Below are 16,723 nucleotides of genomic sequence, written 5' to 3' on the forward strand. Positions count from 1 at the left end.
TTTCATACGATTCATACTTTATAAAATCATATCCACATTAATTTACATACTTTATAGAATTCATTCATATCATCAAATCCAACTATACACTACTCCTCCATCTTTCATACGTATCAAAATCAACATGCACTACAACCAAATCAGAAATCACATTCATTCAGTACAACAGGGTTCGTTCATACATACAAATCAATACATATACATATATATTTCATACAGTCAATCCATATCATGCTTTCATATAATCATACAAGTATAAATTAAATATATAAGCTTCCCTTACCCGGATCAATGCAGGAAACTTCCTAACACAAGATTTTGCTTTCGTCCAACTAACATTATTCTACCCTCAATGCCTCTTGGCTCTTCTTAAAACAAATCTAACCACAGAAACATGAAATCCTTTAGACTACTCGTTTGCATGCAGCCAAAAGCCTAGTTTCCAGAAAACCTAAGGACGAGCTACTGGAGAAGAACTTACCAGTTTCCGTTCTTGAAACTGTTCGGTCCAATGTGTAGCTCTCAGCTCAGCGAACGCTCCTACGGTGCTGAAACGTGATCGGAGGTGAATCGTGAGAATTACAGTAGAGAGAAGTTGGGAGTTCTAGAGAGAAGGTGGAGAAAATGAAGGGTTGAGTTCAGAGGTAGAAGATGAGTGCGTGCAGGTGAGAGAGAGTTTTTCCAAAAACTCAGTTTTGTTAAATCCACGTTCGTTTGGACGAACGTCTCCTCTGCCGACACCTGCACACCCACTCTGACTTTGGAAACTTCTCTCGTGACACGTGGCGTACGTGCATGCGGTGCAAAGTGCGTTTTTAATGATACAGATGAATGATGTGGTACGGTTTTTAGTGCACAGCAGAGTGATGTATCAGATTAGGGAGTGGGTTTTCAAAGGGGATAAGCATTGATGTGGTGTACATTAATTTGATGTGACAGATAATTGCAGTGTTAATTTTCTGGGTCTCACACATTACATATGGTATATACATAAATTTAATTATTATTATTATAAATTTTAATATTCACAGGTTTATTTATAATTAAATATTTTATATGTTACAATAAAATTGATTAATTATTTTTTTATTTTGAAACTCTTTATTTAAATATTATATTTATAACTATAAATAATTATAATATTTAAACATAATTATGTAAATATTTTTAAAAATATAATAATGATTATATTAATTTTTAATACAAGTTTTTGAAAAAAGAGTCACAAACCTTGTAATAGTTTCAACATATGTATCTTCTCGAATAATTTATAACAACATATTTGAAAAAGATTCTCATTTAGTGTATATAATGATATTTTAAAATTATCCATTTATTTTTTATTTTTCAATATTTTACATCAAACAAGCATAAAAAATAATTTAAATATATTTTAAAAAATTTTCTTATAATTTTTAATTATAAAGTTTAATAATTCCTTAAATTATTTTTTAATATAAAGAAAAAGAACAGAGGAATTGTACACCCATGTTTTCCTAGACACATTCTAATTTGTTGTTATTATTTTAAGAGTTATAATATTATGTGTACAAATAAAATATTATAAACAATTTTTTTAGTCCAAGGATGACTATTAGATTGGTTTTTTTTTCCTTTATTACTAAGAAACCATCTTCTGTAAAAACAAAAAATCATTGTAAAAAGAATACTTACTATAAATATGTCCAAAAAGAACAAACTCGAAAACATTATATAAGGAATTGCAGTTTAAACTTTTGCACGTATCAATAGATATTTTCTCCTATTTTTCTGTCTCATCTTTGTTGTAACTTCAAGGATTTTGTTTCCTATCATTGCCACAACAAAATCTTTTTTATCCTAAATTTCTCACATTTTGAAATAAACTAAGTAAAATATTTTTCCATCTCAGAAATCGTCATAAAAGTAGCATGTACGCATCTCACGCTGACAATAATTCCAGAATATAACATTCGGGATGATTCAACTGTGAAAGCAAGGCAATGAAAGAATAATAACTCAGTCATGCATAAAATCCGATCAAATCCAATCAACACTTTTAGTACAGGGATTTCACCCTCGAATCCAAAATTCCATTTCATGAGAATATAGAACCAAATCATACTCACGATTACAAAGTCACTCTATCAGATCTTGAACTCCATTAGCAAGGCTCCAAGAGGAAGAAAGCATGATACTGAAAGCACCTTAGATAGGTTTGATCTTGAAGTGAAGTGAAATGAGAGAAAAGACAAAGCACTTCAAATCCTGTAAACAGTATATAAAAAAAACAGAACAGAAAAAGGTATTAGTTGACAAAATCTGGCATTCACATCTGCTAATAATCACAACACTACCCATCCTAAGACTTAGTGAAGTATTATCAGAAAAAGGGATTTTCAAATATCAGTTAAAACGACATTGGACTTTTGAAAATGAGATTTTTACATTATTGGCGACTTTCTCTGGTGATCTTTATTAGGTCACTTTGTCTTCATTTTTCTTTACAGTGTTATATAATATTTTTTCTAATTTTCATGGACCCTGGTCAAGGAAGCTGTTTAATTTCTCATTACTGTACTTAGAAAGGCTTTAAGATGATAAGGAGTCATAAATCTGACCTATATGCCAAGAAATTATTCCATAGGCTTATTAAAAGCCAAGACAATGGAAAATTTCTCCCAAACGACTGGAATAATTTTAACTTCTACATTAATTCTCCCTACCCAAAAGGGATCCATGAGAATGCAGCACACACTTTCAGCACAAGGATAATTTTAAGGCCAAAAGAATTTCAGCTTGATAACTAGAGAGTTATTTTCTAACTCAATGCTGACCATTTAATACAACAAATTACATAACCACAAGCCAGTTGTTTTTTTATTTAATCTAAAACCACTTGAAGTAAGTTCACAACACCAAAGAAGAGTCCTTCATTTGTCTTCAACTGGACACATCATAAAACTGGCCCAATGCAAAGCTCAAGCTATGACCAAGAACAGCATTTCAGAATGATTCATGATGATATATTTCCTCACTCAAAAAATAAATAAATAAATAACAGTAATTACTCAGGATAATTTAGAAAGCATTCTGGAAGGATGTAACAAAGAACAGAACCATCAAGAGTAACTCATGCTCTGATATTATCACCATTAATTATTAGAAGTGATGAAGTATTGTAATAGAAGACATAAGTTTTATCTGCTTCCGCATAAAATTACAACTGGCCTGTATAAGAACCAATCAAACAGCTTAGGAACTTTGAACAAAGGCAGTAAGTTGATCCCAAACCACATTAGTCAAATAAACAATCTTCCTCATTCTATCGCCTCAGCAAATGGCTCTAAGTTGATCCCAAACCACAAGTAAGGCACACATATTTGCCCAAGGGCCATGAATAATGTGGACTTCATTATTTCAGGTCAACACCACCCATTGTTTGGACTACTACTGAATTTCCTAGTCTCCTTCACAGCCACCTAGATCACTCCAGTCTGTCAAAGATTCAAAGCTCTAAAAAACGGTTTTGAGCAATGCAAGTTACAGTGCTTAAGGTATGAATCATGTCAACTAGAGAGCACATTCAGGCTTCCTTAGACAGGACAAGAGTCAAACTACGTCATATAAACTTTTGTTACTCATTCTAATGTAAAGGGATCAGGTCATGTTCCAACATCATCCGGTATTTTGTTACACAATGATGAATTATACAATTTCCAAGTACTGGGATGCAATAATCCCAACAAACTTCGGCATATTTCCTTTCCTTCCAAGTCTGACAAAGACACTATTAACTGAAACATTAAACATACAACCTTGTCTCAGTGGCATGCGTGGCCAATACCTAAGGCCTATTGCTGTCATGTGTATTGTGTGAAATGAGCATTGCACTCTTACAAAAAAAGTAATAATAAAAATTCCTAAAGTCTATAATAACCTCTTTATTGGAGTTAACTAGGTAGCTTATATTCATGTATTTCAAGATAAGAAAATCACATATAAAATATTATAGAAGAATAAGTCAACCAAAGAAACAATGAACCGTTGTGCAATCACTCATAGAAGATTGTTGAAACACACTAATATAGTATTTCCATGTATTACTTTATTATACTTGTTCCAGGCCAAATAGGGGTCTTCTATCAGCTGTAGTTTCCATGACCTAGAAGTCTCCAATCCATAGTTTTAACCCTGATTGCTATAAAATCATTTATTCAACAACTACCTAGTTCTTTAGATCCTTAACTAAGATACACCTATTTGTTTTTCTCAACAATCACCCCAATAACCATTTCACCCCACAACAAACAGAGCATCACGGTTATTTGGCATATTTAATTTGGGTTTACATGCTATCATCAAATAACTGTTCCAACATCTCTTAGTCCAACTTATCAAGTCGTGAATACAACAAGTATCAACTGAGAAAAAGAAAGCCTGGAAATTTCAGTATTCATGCTTCTTCACTGAAAAGGTAAGCCAAACACCACTGCTTCTTGCCATTTGTGAGAGAAAATTGTGAGAACATCTTTCATGGTCAACAAATTATTATCCATCAAATTGAGCATGCGCAATTCAAAACCTTAAATAGATCAATCAAAACTCTAAACCACAATTTCACCTGAACAAGGTAGTAAAAGATACGAAGTCCTTCCGGGTCAGCACTGCTCTGAACATCCACCAAAGATCCAATTTTCGAGGTCGTGAACGATATGTGCTCATTCCCCATAACAATTTCCAGCTCCTGTCGCCCCACCCGGTCCGGTTCTGGCCAGTTGTTATCATCTTCCTTCATAATCTACACACCAAACAAATAAACAAACTAACCAAACAACGAAGAATTCACAAAAAGACGGTTAACTTAGTTGGTGAGTCTGTAAATTAGGGTTACCTCGCTTTCGGATATGATGCGACGGCACTCGCGGAGAACGGCGGGAGTGAGGTAAACCTCCTTGCGGATGATGGTGTCGTTTTTGTAGTTGGAGTTATTAGCGTAGCGAAGCTTCCCGTCGGGGCGAAACTCGAACTCCAAGAACTCGTGACCGAACTTCCCTTTGTGACCGACGTAGTAGCGGAGATAGAATTCGTTGTTCTCCTCTTCGCTCCCCATTGAAACCACCGCGAATCGAAACGGAGCTCTATGAGTTTCGTGGAGAACAGAGAAATTGTGAGCGTCAGAAGCTACTGAGGGTCTCTGTAGAAGGAGAAGGGCAGAAGGGTTTTTTAGGGTCCCTTTTCTGAACCATTTCAAATGAATTTCAATTTTTGTCACGTTTATAAATTTAATTTAAAAATTTAAAAATTAAAATTATTAAATTTTACAATTTTACAAATAAGTGTCATATTTAAATTTAAGTTTAATCACTAAAAATATATTTAACTTTTTTTTTCTAAATTATATTATAACTTCATAAACAAAATTAAAAATTAACGTTTTTTTTATTTATTTTTATAAATTGTCAACTTTATTTATTTAACCAGTGAAAATACATATATTATTTTTTTATGATAATAAAAAGTAATAAAATTATTGTTATAGTTATTATTATAAGGTTTAATACATCCTTTGGTCCTTAGTTTTGGGGTTTTTGTTCAAAGTCGTCCTACATTTTAAAAAAGTTCAGTTAGGTCCATATTTCGTTAAAAAAATGTTCAAAATGGTTCTTTTGGCTTACGACGTTAAAAACATAACGGTGCAGTTGTCTCTATACCCAAAACTAAATGACATGTAAAGTTTTTGCAATAAGTGGCACATATGATATATTTGAATGTGTGAATTAAAAAAAAAAGATATAATAACTTCAGCTAGGTTAATGAAATGGGTTAAATCAAATTACCCTTACCTAAGAATCCTATCGCGATTTTTGGGTTTAACAATCTGGAAATGGAAACTAATGGTGGAAACTAAGTCAAATATCTTTCATGTGGTTTTCGTTGATATCCATTTGGGACCAAAGTACACAATTTTAAATTGAAAAGGAGACCACATTGCACATTTTTTTACCAAAGGGGAAATTAAATTTAACATTACATAAACACCTGAACGTAAACATTGAGCATCAGCTTTTGCTATTGTTTCTGTCCCTGAATCGTTTGAACCCTAAACCCTTGTACCAACCACTCAATTGAATTTTGGGAAAAAATTAGGATTTGGTTCACTTGATCTTGCATCGCCGCTGGTCCAATCCACAACCTTCCCCCTTCCTTCTGGTCTCACCACCGACATACTGTCAACGGAGCCAAAGAATCTTGTGCGTCGCCTTGCCACTAACGGACGAAGCCAAGCACATTTTGTAGCCAATAAAACTACAACAACGTTGTCTAGCCCTTGATTGCGGACAAGGATTTCACTTTAGGTTCGCTTTCCCTTTCTCAAATTCATTGATTAATTCCACTATAAAAATGCAATTTCAGAGGAGACAAAAGTCTTTCAACAATCAAAATGCATCCGACATGCTATTTACATACATTGGATTTGCCCCATGATTGAATTCCTCTCTGGTCGTCTTCATCCTATTAACTATGTAATATACATCCATTAAAGTCTTAAAACTAACAATATCAGGTTTCCACCAAGTCAATTCACTTCACATTGTCACGCATCAAAGTGCACATGTCATCTAGTTTTGGTCACGGTGGCAATTGCACCGTTATATTTTTAACGCCGTAAGTCAAAAGGACCATTTTAAACATTTTTTAACGAAATATGGGCCTAAATGAACTTTTTTAAAACGTAGGACAACTTTGAACAAAAACTCTAAAACTAAGGATCAAATGATGTATTAAACCTTATTATAATGATACAATTACAAATAAATAATTTTTATAATTTTATTATAAATAAATTTTGTTTATATTGTAAATAATTTTTAATTAAAAAATAGTTAAATTTAAAATGACGGTTAAATTGAAAAAATAGTTAACATTAAAAATATGCCAGTTAAATAGCAAAACAAGTAAATTAATTGTTTTAATTTAAAAAGCTTTTATTTAAAGTGTAAATTTAGAAAATAAATATGAATACAAAAGAAATCCATATATATATATATATATATATATATTATAAAATTACATAATTAATATGATGATAAATTTGAGTGATTCTATTTCGTAGTTATGATATTGTATAAATTAATGAAAAAAAAAATCACATTTACATTCTTTTTATATTTTTACTATTAAGTTTCTATTAATTATTTTAATTTATTGAGTATGAAAACTTTCTATATCTTTTAATTGAGTAAGTGTTGTTCAATTGTTTTATTAATTATGTAATATGAATGTTATATTATTATCTTCTTGTTTATTTTTCTTAACATATTAATATATTGTGTTTAATATAAAAGATAATATATTAATGTCAATATTAACTCAACTTGAGCTGTGTTAGCAAAATATCGAAGAAGAAGTTTTGATGATGTTCAAATTAAGTTGAGAGATATCAAGTTTCAAGAAGATCCTTTGAAGACTTGCATTGTTATAGAAAACTTTTTGTAATAATTGTAATTAAGTATTTAGGACTTAGGTTCTTAATGGTTTTGATTTCATGGACTTTCACATTTCAAATTTAATGTTCAAAGTCAAAAACACATTGTATTAATCAATTAAACCTAGTGAGAATCGATTAATCCATATAGGAGCTGAAAAACTCTAACTGCCTCTGCATTAATCGATTAAAACTTGCTTTAATCGATTAGCTAATCGAATAAAATGTGGATTAGTCGATTAAAATGTGGAATAAACACAAAGCACCAATTAGCTGATATTTTCATCAAAGCATTGCCTAAGGATAAATTTTATGAGCTTAAGAGGGATTTAGGAATCTTAGAAATTTCTTAGAAGTGTTTTTCTTGAAAATTTTCGTGTTTTTTCGTATTTTAGCGTATTTAATTGATTATAGGATGTTTTAATCCATTAAAAGTGTTGCCCCTGATGAGCTGTAGACTCGCATACGAAATAATCGATTAATTCAAGTTTTAATCGATTAATTAATCGATTAATTGGTGTTTTAATCGATTAAAAGTGCTCCAGTATGTTGGTTTTCAAATTTCTAGCCATTAGCAACAATCTAAAACGGCCATAAATGGCTCTATTTTGGTTCTTGATCGTTTAGGAAGCTTTCCTTACCTTATTTATACCTCATTCTTGCTTCCATACCTTACTTTGCTATCCCCAAACTCATTGTGCGTGCTTTCTTCATTTTTCTTCACTTATTCTCATCTACATTTCTGCTATAATCTTTCTTCTCCATCACCAATGGCTAAGTCATCCAGAAGAAGGAGAAGAAGAAGTATAGCATTTGAAAACAACCCTCCTCCACGTGAAGCTAATATTCAAGGGTGGATTTCAGATGTGGAAGAACAACAAGAATTCTTGCAGTTTTGGAAGGAGAGGAAAGTTCTTAAGCAAAAGTTTATTGATCTCTAATGGTTCACCTCTTATGCTTCAACTTTCCTCAACTTATCATCGAGCAAGGAGTTCAATATCTAATGGAACTTCGAGGGAGCTACTATCCCGATCTTCTCCGGGTCTTCTACTTCAACCTCAAAGTTCATGATGGCATTTTCCACACAAGAGTCAAGGGGGTCGACATTGTCCTTGACAACGACATTTGGACAAATGTCGCTCATATTCCAGTATTGCCAAACTCTCAACTTATACCAAGTGATTTTACTGAGTTTAACAAAGTCATGGTATATTGTTCTTTTTTGAAGCATCCCCAACAACACCAGAATAGTAGACTCCTTCTTGTTGGTGGCCTGAAGATGGAAGAGCATCTTCTACGTTATCTTCTTGTGTGACTTTTATGTCCAAGAGGGTCCAATCATGCCCAATGCTCTGAAGTTGATCTTATGATCATGTATGGAATACTTTAAAGTATTCCTATTAATTGGCCTCATCTCATATAGAGCATCATGTATAAGGCAAAAAGGTTGGATTTTGCTCCTCTCTTTCATCCACTATTGGTCTCTCACATCTGCGAATACAAGGGCATAAATGTCTCTAGTGAGCGCGCTGAACCTGTCCTCGCTAATCACAAAATTGGAGATAACTCACTGCGACAAATGGGATTCATCAAGCAAGGCAACTCATATATTCATTTTGATGATGTTAGTGCTCAAGTAGATGAAGAAGAAATATACAAATTCCTGACCAAACAAATGTTGCGGGGCCATCTCATGTGCAAGAAGAGTTTATTATAGCAAGCTTATCTAGGCAAGTGTATGAGATGGCAAAACTGCAAAATGCTCGCCATAAGAAAATTTGTACTCATCTCAAGAACATTGATAAGAGGATCTCGGGTTTAGAGAAACATTTTCAGGATAGTGATGAATTTTAGGTTCTCTTGTTTTTAAGATGCTTTATGTTTTTATTTGTATGCTTTGAATGTTCTTATGTGTTTAAATGTTTATTGATATCAAATAAAATATATTATGTTTGTTTACATATTATGCATACAGGCTTTTTATTAAGGAGGAGTATAATTTTAGGGGGAGATATCTTAACACAACTTTTCAATCATGATCGAAAAGGGGGGAAAAGTATTTGAAGCTTTGCTTATAATTTATCTGTGTTTATTCATTAATGCTCTTTTCTTCTATAAGTTGTGTTTTTATTCAGATTATTACTAAAAACTTTAAATTGAAGGGGGTTTTCATTATCATCAAAAAGGGGGAGAATGTTAGCAAAATGATGAAGATGAAGTTTTGAGGATGTCCAAATCAAGTCAAGAGATATCAAGTTTCAAGAAGATCATTTGAAGACTTGCATTGTTATAGAAAGCTTTTGTAATAATTGTAATTAAATATTTATGACTTAGATTCTTAGTGGTTTTGATTCCATGTACTTTCACATTTCAAATTTGATGTTTAGAGTCAAAAACGCACTGTATTAATCGATTAAACCTAGTGATAATCGATTAATACAGATAGAAGCTGAAAAACTCTGACTGTCTCTGCAATAATCAATTAAAACTGGCTTTAATCGATTATCTAATAGATTAAAATGTGGATTAATCGATTAAAGGTGACCGTTGGAGTTTTCTAGCGGTTAAAACTAGTCATTGTACTTATTTTAATCGATTAACAAGAATATTAATCGATTAAAAGCATTAAATGGCTTGAAACGAAGAACGAAAGAGTATTTGCTTGAGTCTATAAATAGGCTCTCATTTTTCTTCAACAACAATTCTTCTCTTGTGCTCTAGAACACAGAAATCATTAAGAATTGTGTGATCTTGTTCAGCTAAAGAAACTCTTGTCCGTGGAGCTGTTGAAGTGCTACTACGGTGATAGAGGAATAACTGGTTCATCCTTGGTGCGTCTGAGGAAGTGTTTGGAAGAGAAAATCATCCTTCGTGAAGTATTCGAAGGAAGTGTTTCATCCTTTGTGAAGACTCAAAGGAGGTGCAAGTTCATCTCTTGTGGTATCAAGAAAGGTGGTTTCTAAACTTTTACAAATTGTTTCTTTGTGATTGTAATTTGTAATTGTTTTGTGATTAGTGAACTGTTTATCTTGATTTGAGATAAGCGACTGGATGTAGGATTGGTAAGATCCGAACCAGGATAAAGTCATCTGTGCAAATCTCTTTCAACCTCACTCTCTTTACTTTGTCTTTATTATCTTCTTAGTATGTAAAATTGAGGAGAAATATTAAAAGGCACACGTTCGTTTTAAAAAACCAATTCACCCTCCCCCCTTTTGGTTTGTTATTCCACGCTAACCATTCCGCTGTAGCCGCTCTGACAAGCTGAACAACCAAGGATTTGAGTTCTTTCCAAAACTTACAACAAATCCAAAATTGGATTTTCTATAAGATACAAATGAATGACTCTCAACGAGAGGATATGTGTTCAAATACAATACAATCTTAACATTTGAAAGTGTTTATCTTTTTAAAAAGATTTTTCTCTCAAAAGATATTGAGTGTTAGACGATGTAAGAACACTTTGAGTTTTTCCCTATTTTCTTGTTGCTTTTCTTCTTATGTTATTATACGCTTTTTCATCAATAACGTCTTCTCTTTGAGCTTTCTTCTATGTATAGCTTCTCTTGTAAGATGATCATTGGACATGATACCACGTACCTCACCCTTCTCTATTTAAAATTCGATGGTTATTAAAGTGACATGATAACTCCCAGTACATAATCCATACATCAATACATACACTACTGAAATCACTACGAGAAACTTCTCATTGAAATTCCTTCCACAACATTCAACATACTTACTCACAACAATGTCATCAATCCATAATATATATTAAACATACCTCATATCCATATTAATCCATCCCAAACAAATCAAAACATCAAAAGATCATAACATATACACTAGCACTAAAAAATGGCGCTCCACATTAGACATTTTTTGCAAAAAATGGCGCTCAACAAAAGTTTTGACACTCATCACCAATCCTTTCGCGAAAGGTGGCTCTCAATGATCGTCCTAATGCTCAACCCCATTCTTCTCGAAAACATCGCGCTAAGCGACACCCTTCTATCGCTCAGGAACATGGAATTAAATTGTTGCGGACCTACAATGAAAAGTGGAGCCCAGTGGTGCCCTACCACCGAAGCGTTCACATTTTTGTGCGCTCAGCTACCTAGAGCTAAAATTCTTCCAGACTTACACAATGAACTAAAGTTTAGCACTAGATTGCGATTACACGTTGCATTAGATTTTAGAATATTTAAAACTGTGATTTAGAAAAAAAAAAGAACCTATTCAAATGGTCAAATTGGTACTCCGTACTTAGTTAGTACTTAGGTTAAAAAACTTTCAATGTCAAAGTACATACCAACTTACTTAAATGATTAGATCCTCAATTCAACACCAATTCAAACAATGCAAACTACATACAAACATTTTCAGCCATTCAAACACCAATATCAACAAATCAATTAATTTTAGAGAAACCAAACATGCAAATTAATATTATCAAAGACTTTATAACTTTAAAACAAGATTATTAGCTTACATGAAAGATGACAAAATTGTTCTAGAACCTTATAAACACCTTTTGAAGTACAAAATATTCTATTTATCCCTATGAACAAGACAAACATGATTATGACATATCATTAGGACCATCGATCAACAAAAACTTTTAAAGAAGACTCAAACATAACATGTGATAACTAGGTCGATGAATCCAAATTGAACTCATATTAAGTTGGATTAATCTTATATGATGTCGATTATCTCAATCCCATATTGGATTTAATTAATACAATATGTAAATTTAATTTAAATTAAATTAACTTAAATTAGACTTAACGAATTCAAACCAATATAATCTAATTAAAATAAGTTTAAATTTTATATATAATTTATTTGATTAAATCTAAATTAAATCTAGACCGAATTTAAAATGCAATCCGAAATCACCATTCTACTGTACAAAAAAACCGCCACAAAATATATCATATTTTGACAACTAAAAACCACAAAAAAAAATGTTTATAACATTTTAAAAGTTCTTAAATTCTAAAATATATATTATTTTTTTTCATTCATATAATTTTCATAGATACGTACACTTTTACTAATATCAATATGGTCTAAGAGAAGTTTCTCCTTCTTTTGTGTTCCAACCACTCTGCTTCCAATTTCTAAAGCTTTAACATTGTCTATGGATTCATTGATACAATTATGATTGCGAAGTGTTTCCTGCATATATTTTAAACAGTGATATTGATTTGCAGACATAGTAGACAATATAAAGAACCAATATAAAAGCTAAAAAATAGCTAAACCTTCCCGAGTAGTTCAGTTCCCAAAAGCTTGGACTTCTCACAGCACCAGAAGTAAAAAGCTCTGCTATCTGCAGCACTAATAAAGAAGGATCTGCCAGAACTATTGGTTGGAATTTCATCAATCACAACAACAACAGAGCACTTGGATTTGCTGATAAGGATGAATATTCTCTCATTTTTACCATCATCCCTAGTGACCAATAGACGAAGATCAGAACTTGTCAGCAGCACAAGTGTCAAGTAATCCGTGTGCAAAAATTGAGGTGAAACGCCAGAGTCAATGATAGTCAAGAAGAAAACAAGGAAAAAATACAAACAATCCATGATTTTTTTCTATGAAATAATGACCCATAGGCTTCAAAATACGAGACCTATTCCAACTAAAAAATTTAATTTTGGTCATAATTATTAAAAGAAAATAAAAAAACTAAAAAGTGCACTCTTTCAGTGTTTATGTAAAGACCTAAAAATGATATTTTAGAAGTGACAATGATTTAACAATAGTGAGATTCAATTATTTTAATATTTAAAGGTTTTAATATGAGTAATTTTTTTATGAACAAAGTTTTTTTATTTTAAAACAAATATCCTTTCTAGAAATCACTATTATAGAGTTATTTGACTTCTCTTTATTTCTCTCTATTTGTTTGATTAAAAAACTAAGACAATAGGGTTGACTCATGCGATGAACTCTTCAATTTGGATAAATCAGTTTCTTCGTTCGTGTAAGTTAAGTCTTAGCAAATTTTCTTGGTCTTTTTCTAATATTTGTTGTATGTGTGCATTCTTTTACTTGCATGCATCATTTTAGTCATCTATATGAGTTTTTGTTGATCATAACAATATATCGTGATCATTCTTAAGATGTTTCTATATGTAGATAAAACATCCTACAAATTGGAAGGAGTTTTGCTGGTTGAGGTCTTGCAAGTTGTTTGGTCAAGTAAAAGAAACTAATTGCATTGTTTTTAAGTTATAGATACCTTGAAGTGTTTAATTTTATGATTGTATGAATTGACGAAATGATTGATCTGTGATGAGTGTAATTTGTTGAATTCTGGATAGGTTCTTAAATTGCATGAATTGATGGTATGATGAAATTTGGGAATGTTATGTCTAATTGGTACTACAGATGATTTGAGTTAATGAAAGTTGTATAATTCGAATTTGGTATGTTTTGGAATTTGTGTTTTTGTTATTGAACTGAATTTGCAGGACTACAATGACATAAATATGTAGAATTATGTTTTGTAAAATTATGTAGATTCATTGAGCGAGAATATACTCGATGAGCAAAGTCAAAGTCATACTTAGTTGTCGTTGAGCGAGGATACTCGTTGAGTGAAGTCAAAGTCAGATAGCTACTAACTTGGTTGTCCCTGAACAATAATATACTCGTTGGGTGAAGACAAAGTTAGAGAGTTCATTAACTTGATAGCTCGGTGAGATAAGTCTCGCTGGTCGACTTTTGAAAAATTTAAGTTTGTGAGTTTTAATGATAATTTTGCTCGGCAAGCTATCTATTTGTTTCGCAAATGAGTCTTCAGGCACTACTTGCTTAGCGAGTTTTCACTAAAGAGTTTGATACTATTTTATATGTACTCTAGTTTAAGTGGTTATTTCTAACATATTTCTTTGAAATTCAAATTGCAACCCAAATATATAAAATAAAATAAAAAAACATAGAAAGTGTACCGTACGATCTCCTAGGTACCACCTAGGCCGACCACCTAGGCCAACGATCATCTAGGCCGACCATCCAAGTCGACCACCAGACCGAGTGGCCGACCACCACCAGGCAGGCCAACCACCAAGGCCGACAACATGGTTTGATTATAAACGATAATGACTCATTAAGCCCCTAAAGCAAATTAAATTGTGATTGGGCCGTCATCAGGCTAACGAAAGATAAAAGTCCATCACGACTAGTATAAATAAAAGTTTCAGGTATGACTTTAGGATCACGATGCACAATATACATGCATTACTTGCTTTGCCAACCGCTAAGTTACATTACTAACTTGAGCATCGGAGTGCCTTTGACAGGTGCCCGTCCACACGGCTTGAACAAGGAGGAGGGAGAACGAACAACGTAACTTGAAAGAAGGAGGACCACTAGGGAGCCCGTCCATCCTACGTGCCAACTGGAAGACCACTATATAGCTCGTCCGACCTTCGAGACGATCTGAAGTGCTTTGAGTACGAGACTTCAACCCTATGTTTGAAACAAGTTTGACAAAGAATTATCAGCTCCAAATTCAGTTAGACAAACAATCAATGGAAAATAAAATTTGAAGAGAGTATTAATATTCAAAATGAACGGCTAAACATACCAAAACCTAATATTAAGCAACATATTGTGAAACCTGCAAGAGAAAAATCCATCTTGTACGCATTCTCCATTATGATGATGCATGCACCAGCTGCTACTAAATGCCTTGGTGAGGAGAAAACCATGTGCAATCTACAAAAGGAGATTATGAGCTACTTCACAACACCAAAAATTTCCAAATGCCATGCATTATACTATTTTACAACACAGAACTTCAAATTCTAATATAATTCAAAGCATACCAGATCAATTTTGGATTTAAACTGAAGTTTTTCGTAGTCATTTAATGAAGATAGAAAAAGAACTTAAAATTCCAATATAATTCAAAGCATACCAGATCAATTTTGGATTTAAACTGAAGTTTTTCGTAGTCATTTAATGAAGATAGAGAAATGTTAATCAATCCCTACACAAGGATTATAATTTCATAAAACTAAAAATTGATTAATACTTTCGCATGGGGATGACAAATATTACTGCTGGAATGTCATTAGCTATTTTGTAGAACCTTCTCTACAAGAGCATATGAAATCCGATTTCAAAATGCATAAACATCCTAGTACTCGATTAGCCTTTACTCATGGCAAGATTATCATCATTCATGACATACACCTCTCCTCGGCAATACTATCAGCATAGAATATCACAATGTTTCCAAACAGAATATATTAGTGCTGAAGCAGACCCAAGCAGAGAACAACAACATTTTACTGTTGCCAGGATGATTAGGATTTTGGTGGAAGAATAAGACAAATCAATGGAACTAGAAGTTTTGATACTGAATCGAAAATAGTTAAGTTGAATAGAAAGTTACCATTGTTTTACGATGAAAGCAAAGAATAGGTCACATGGAGATATCTCAACCTTACATGCTGAAATACACAAAAACTAAAGGCGAGAGGAGCAAACTAAAAAAGATAAAACACAAAAAAATTGAAAAAGTGGGAAAGGCAAAAGTAAATTGAGAGATCTTTCTTGAACTTTACTACAATTAGAAAAGAAAATTCCTAATGCTTTTTAATTTTAGCTTTTTAAAAATATTAAATTTGATTGTTCCTTGATTTTCTTTTGTTTGATAATGAATGATGGTGTCACATTCCATTTAATAATATAAAACTACTAAATAAAACATTATAGATATGATAATTAATAAGTAGAGAAGACTAACATGTAACTACTGTATTACAACATCAATGCAACTATGTACTGCGTAGTCATATTACTAAACTAACATAACTAATTTGTCAAAAGAATGAAGTTATACAAAACAAAGTTATCCTAAAATTATGTTGTTGCATCACCATCATTCTGTATTGGATCAACTGTGACATCTTTATCTATTCATACCATTAAGGTGATTATTGCAAAACAAAGAAAACACACATACAAAATAAACACAGAAGAAATGGTAAGCTAATATGCAAAAATAAAAATCATAAGACAAGTATAGAGATATTATCACATGTAAATCATACATAATCATGAACATATCACATACAAAAGAATCATGTAAGACTTGACGATCTATATATGTGTATTGATATCAAACTCTGACGAGTTATGCACTTGTGGTGACCTCTATTATTTTGTAAAGTCATTATCAATGAGCTTCACCCTACCACACAAAGTTAATCCGTTAATATCTTTAAC

The 16,723-nt window shown here is 32.3% G+C and overlaps 1 protein-coding gene across 1 annotated transcript; it reads right to left on the bottom strand.

The window, feature by feature from the left end:
- Positions 1–1,983: 1,983 nt before the first annotated feature.
- Positions 1,984–5,227, bottom strand: LOC148201045 (protein mago nashi homolog). Its single transcript, XM_088114357.1, has 3 exons — positions 4,874–5,227; positions 4,604–4,780; positions 1,984–2,247 (listed from the first exon to the last, which is right to left on the bottom strand). Exons 1-3 carry the CDS (start codon positions 5,090–5,092, stop codon positions 2,188–2,190), a joined length of 456 nt encoding a protein of 151 aa, XP_087970483.1. The 5' UTR covers positions 5,093–5,227; the 3' UTR covers positions 1,984–2,187.
- Positions 5,228–16,723: the final 11,496 nt, after the last annotated feature.

The sequence above is a fragment of the Vigna umbellata genome, chromosome 4, assembly GCF_029865625.1.
Source record: "Vigna umbellata cultivar VRB3 chromosome 4, Vumbellata_1.0, whole genome shotgun sequence".
NCBI lineage: Eukaryota > Viridiplantae > Streptophyta > Magnoliopsida > Fabales > Fabaceae > Vigna > Vigna umbellata.

Excerpts from the sequence above, each read along its gene's own strand:
- LOC148201045 (XM_088114357.1), bottom strand. The coding sequence starts at position 5,092 with ATGGGGAGCGAAGAGGAGAACAACGAATTCTATCTCCGCTACTACGTC. Across the intron at positions 4,781-4,873 it reads GCATCATATCCGAAAGCGAG|ATTATGAAGGAAGATGATAA; the intron begins GTAACCCTAATT and ends TTTGGTGTGTAG. Across the intron at positions 2,248-4,603 it reads TCTTTTACTACCTTGTTCAG|GATTTGAAGTGCTTTGTCTT; the intron begins GTGAAATTGTGG and ends TACTGTTTACAG.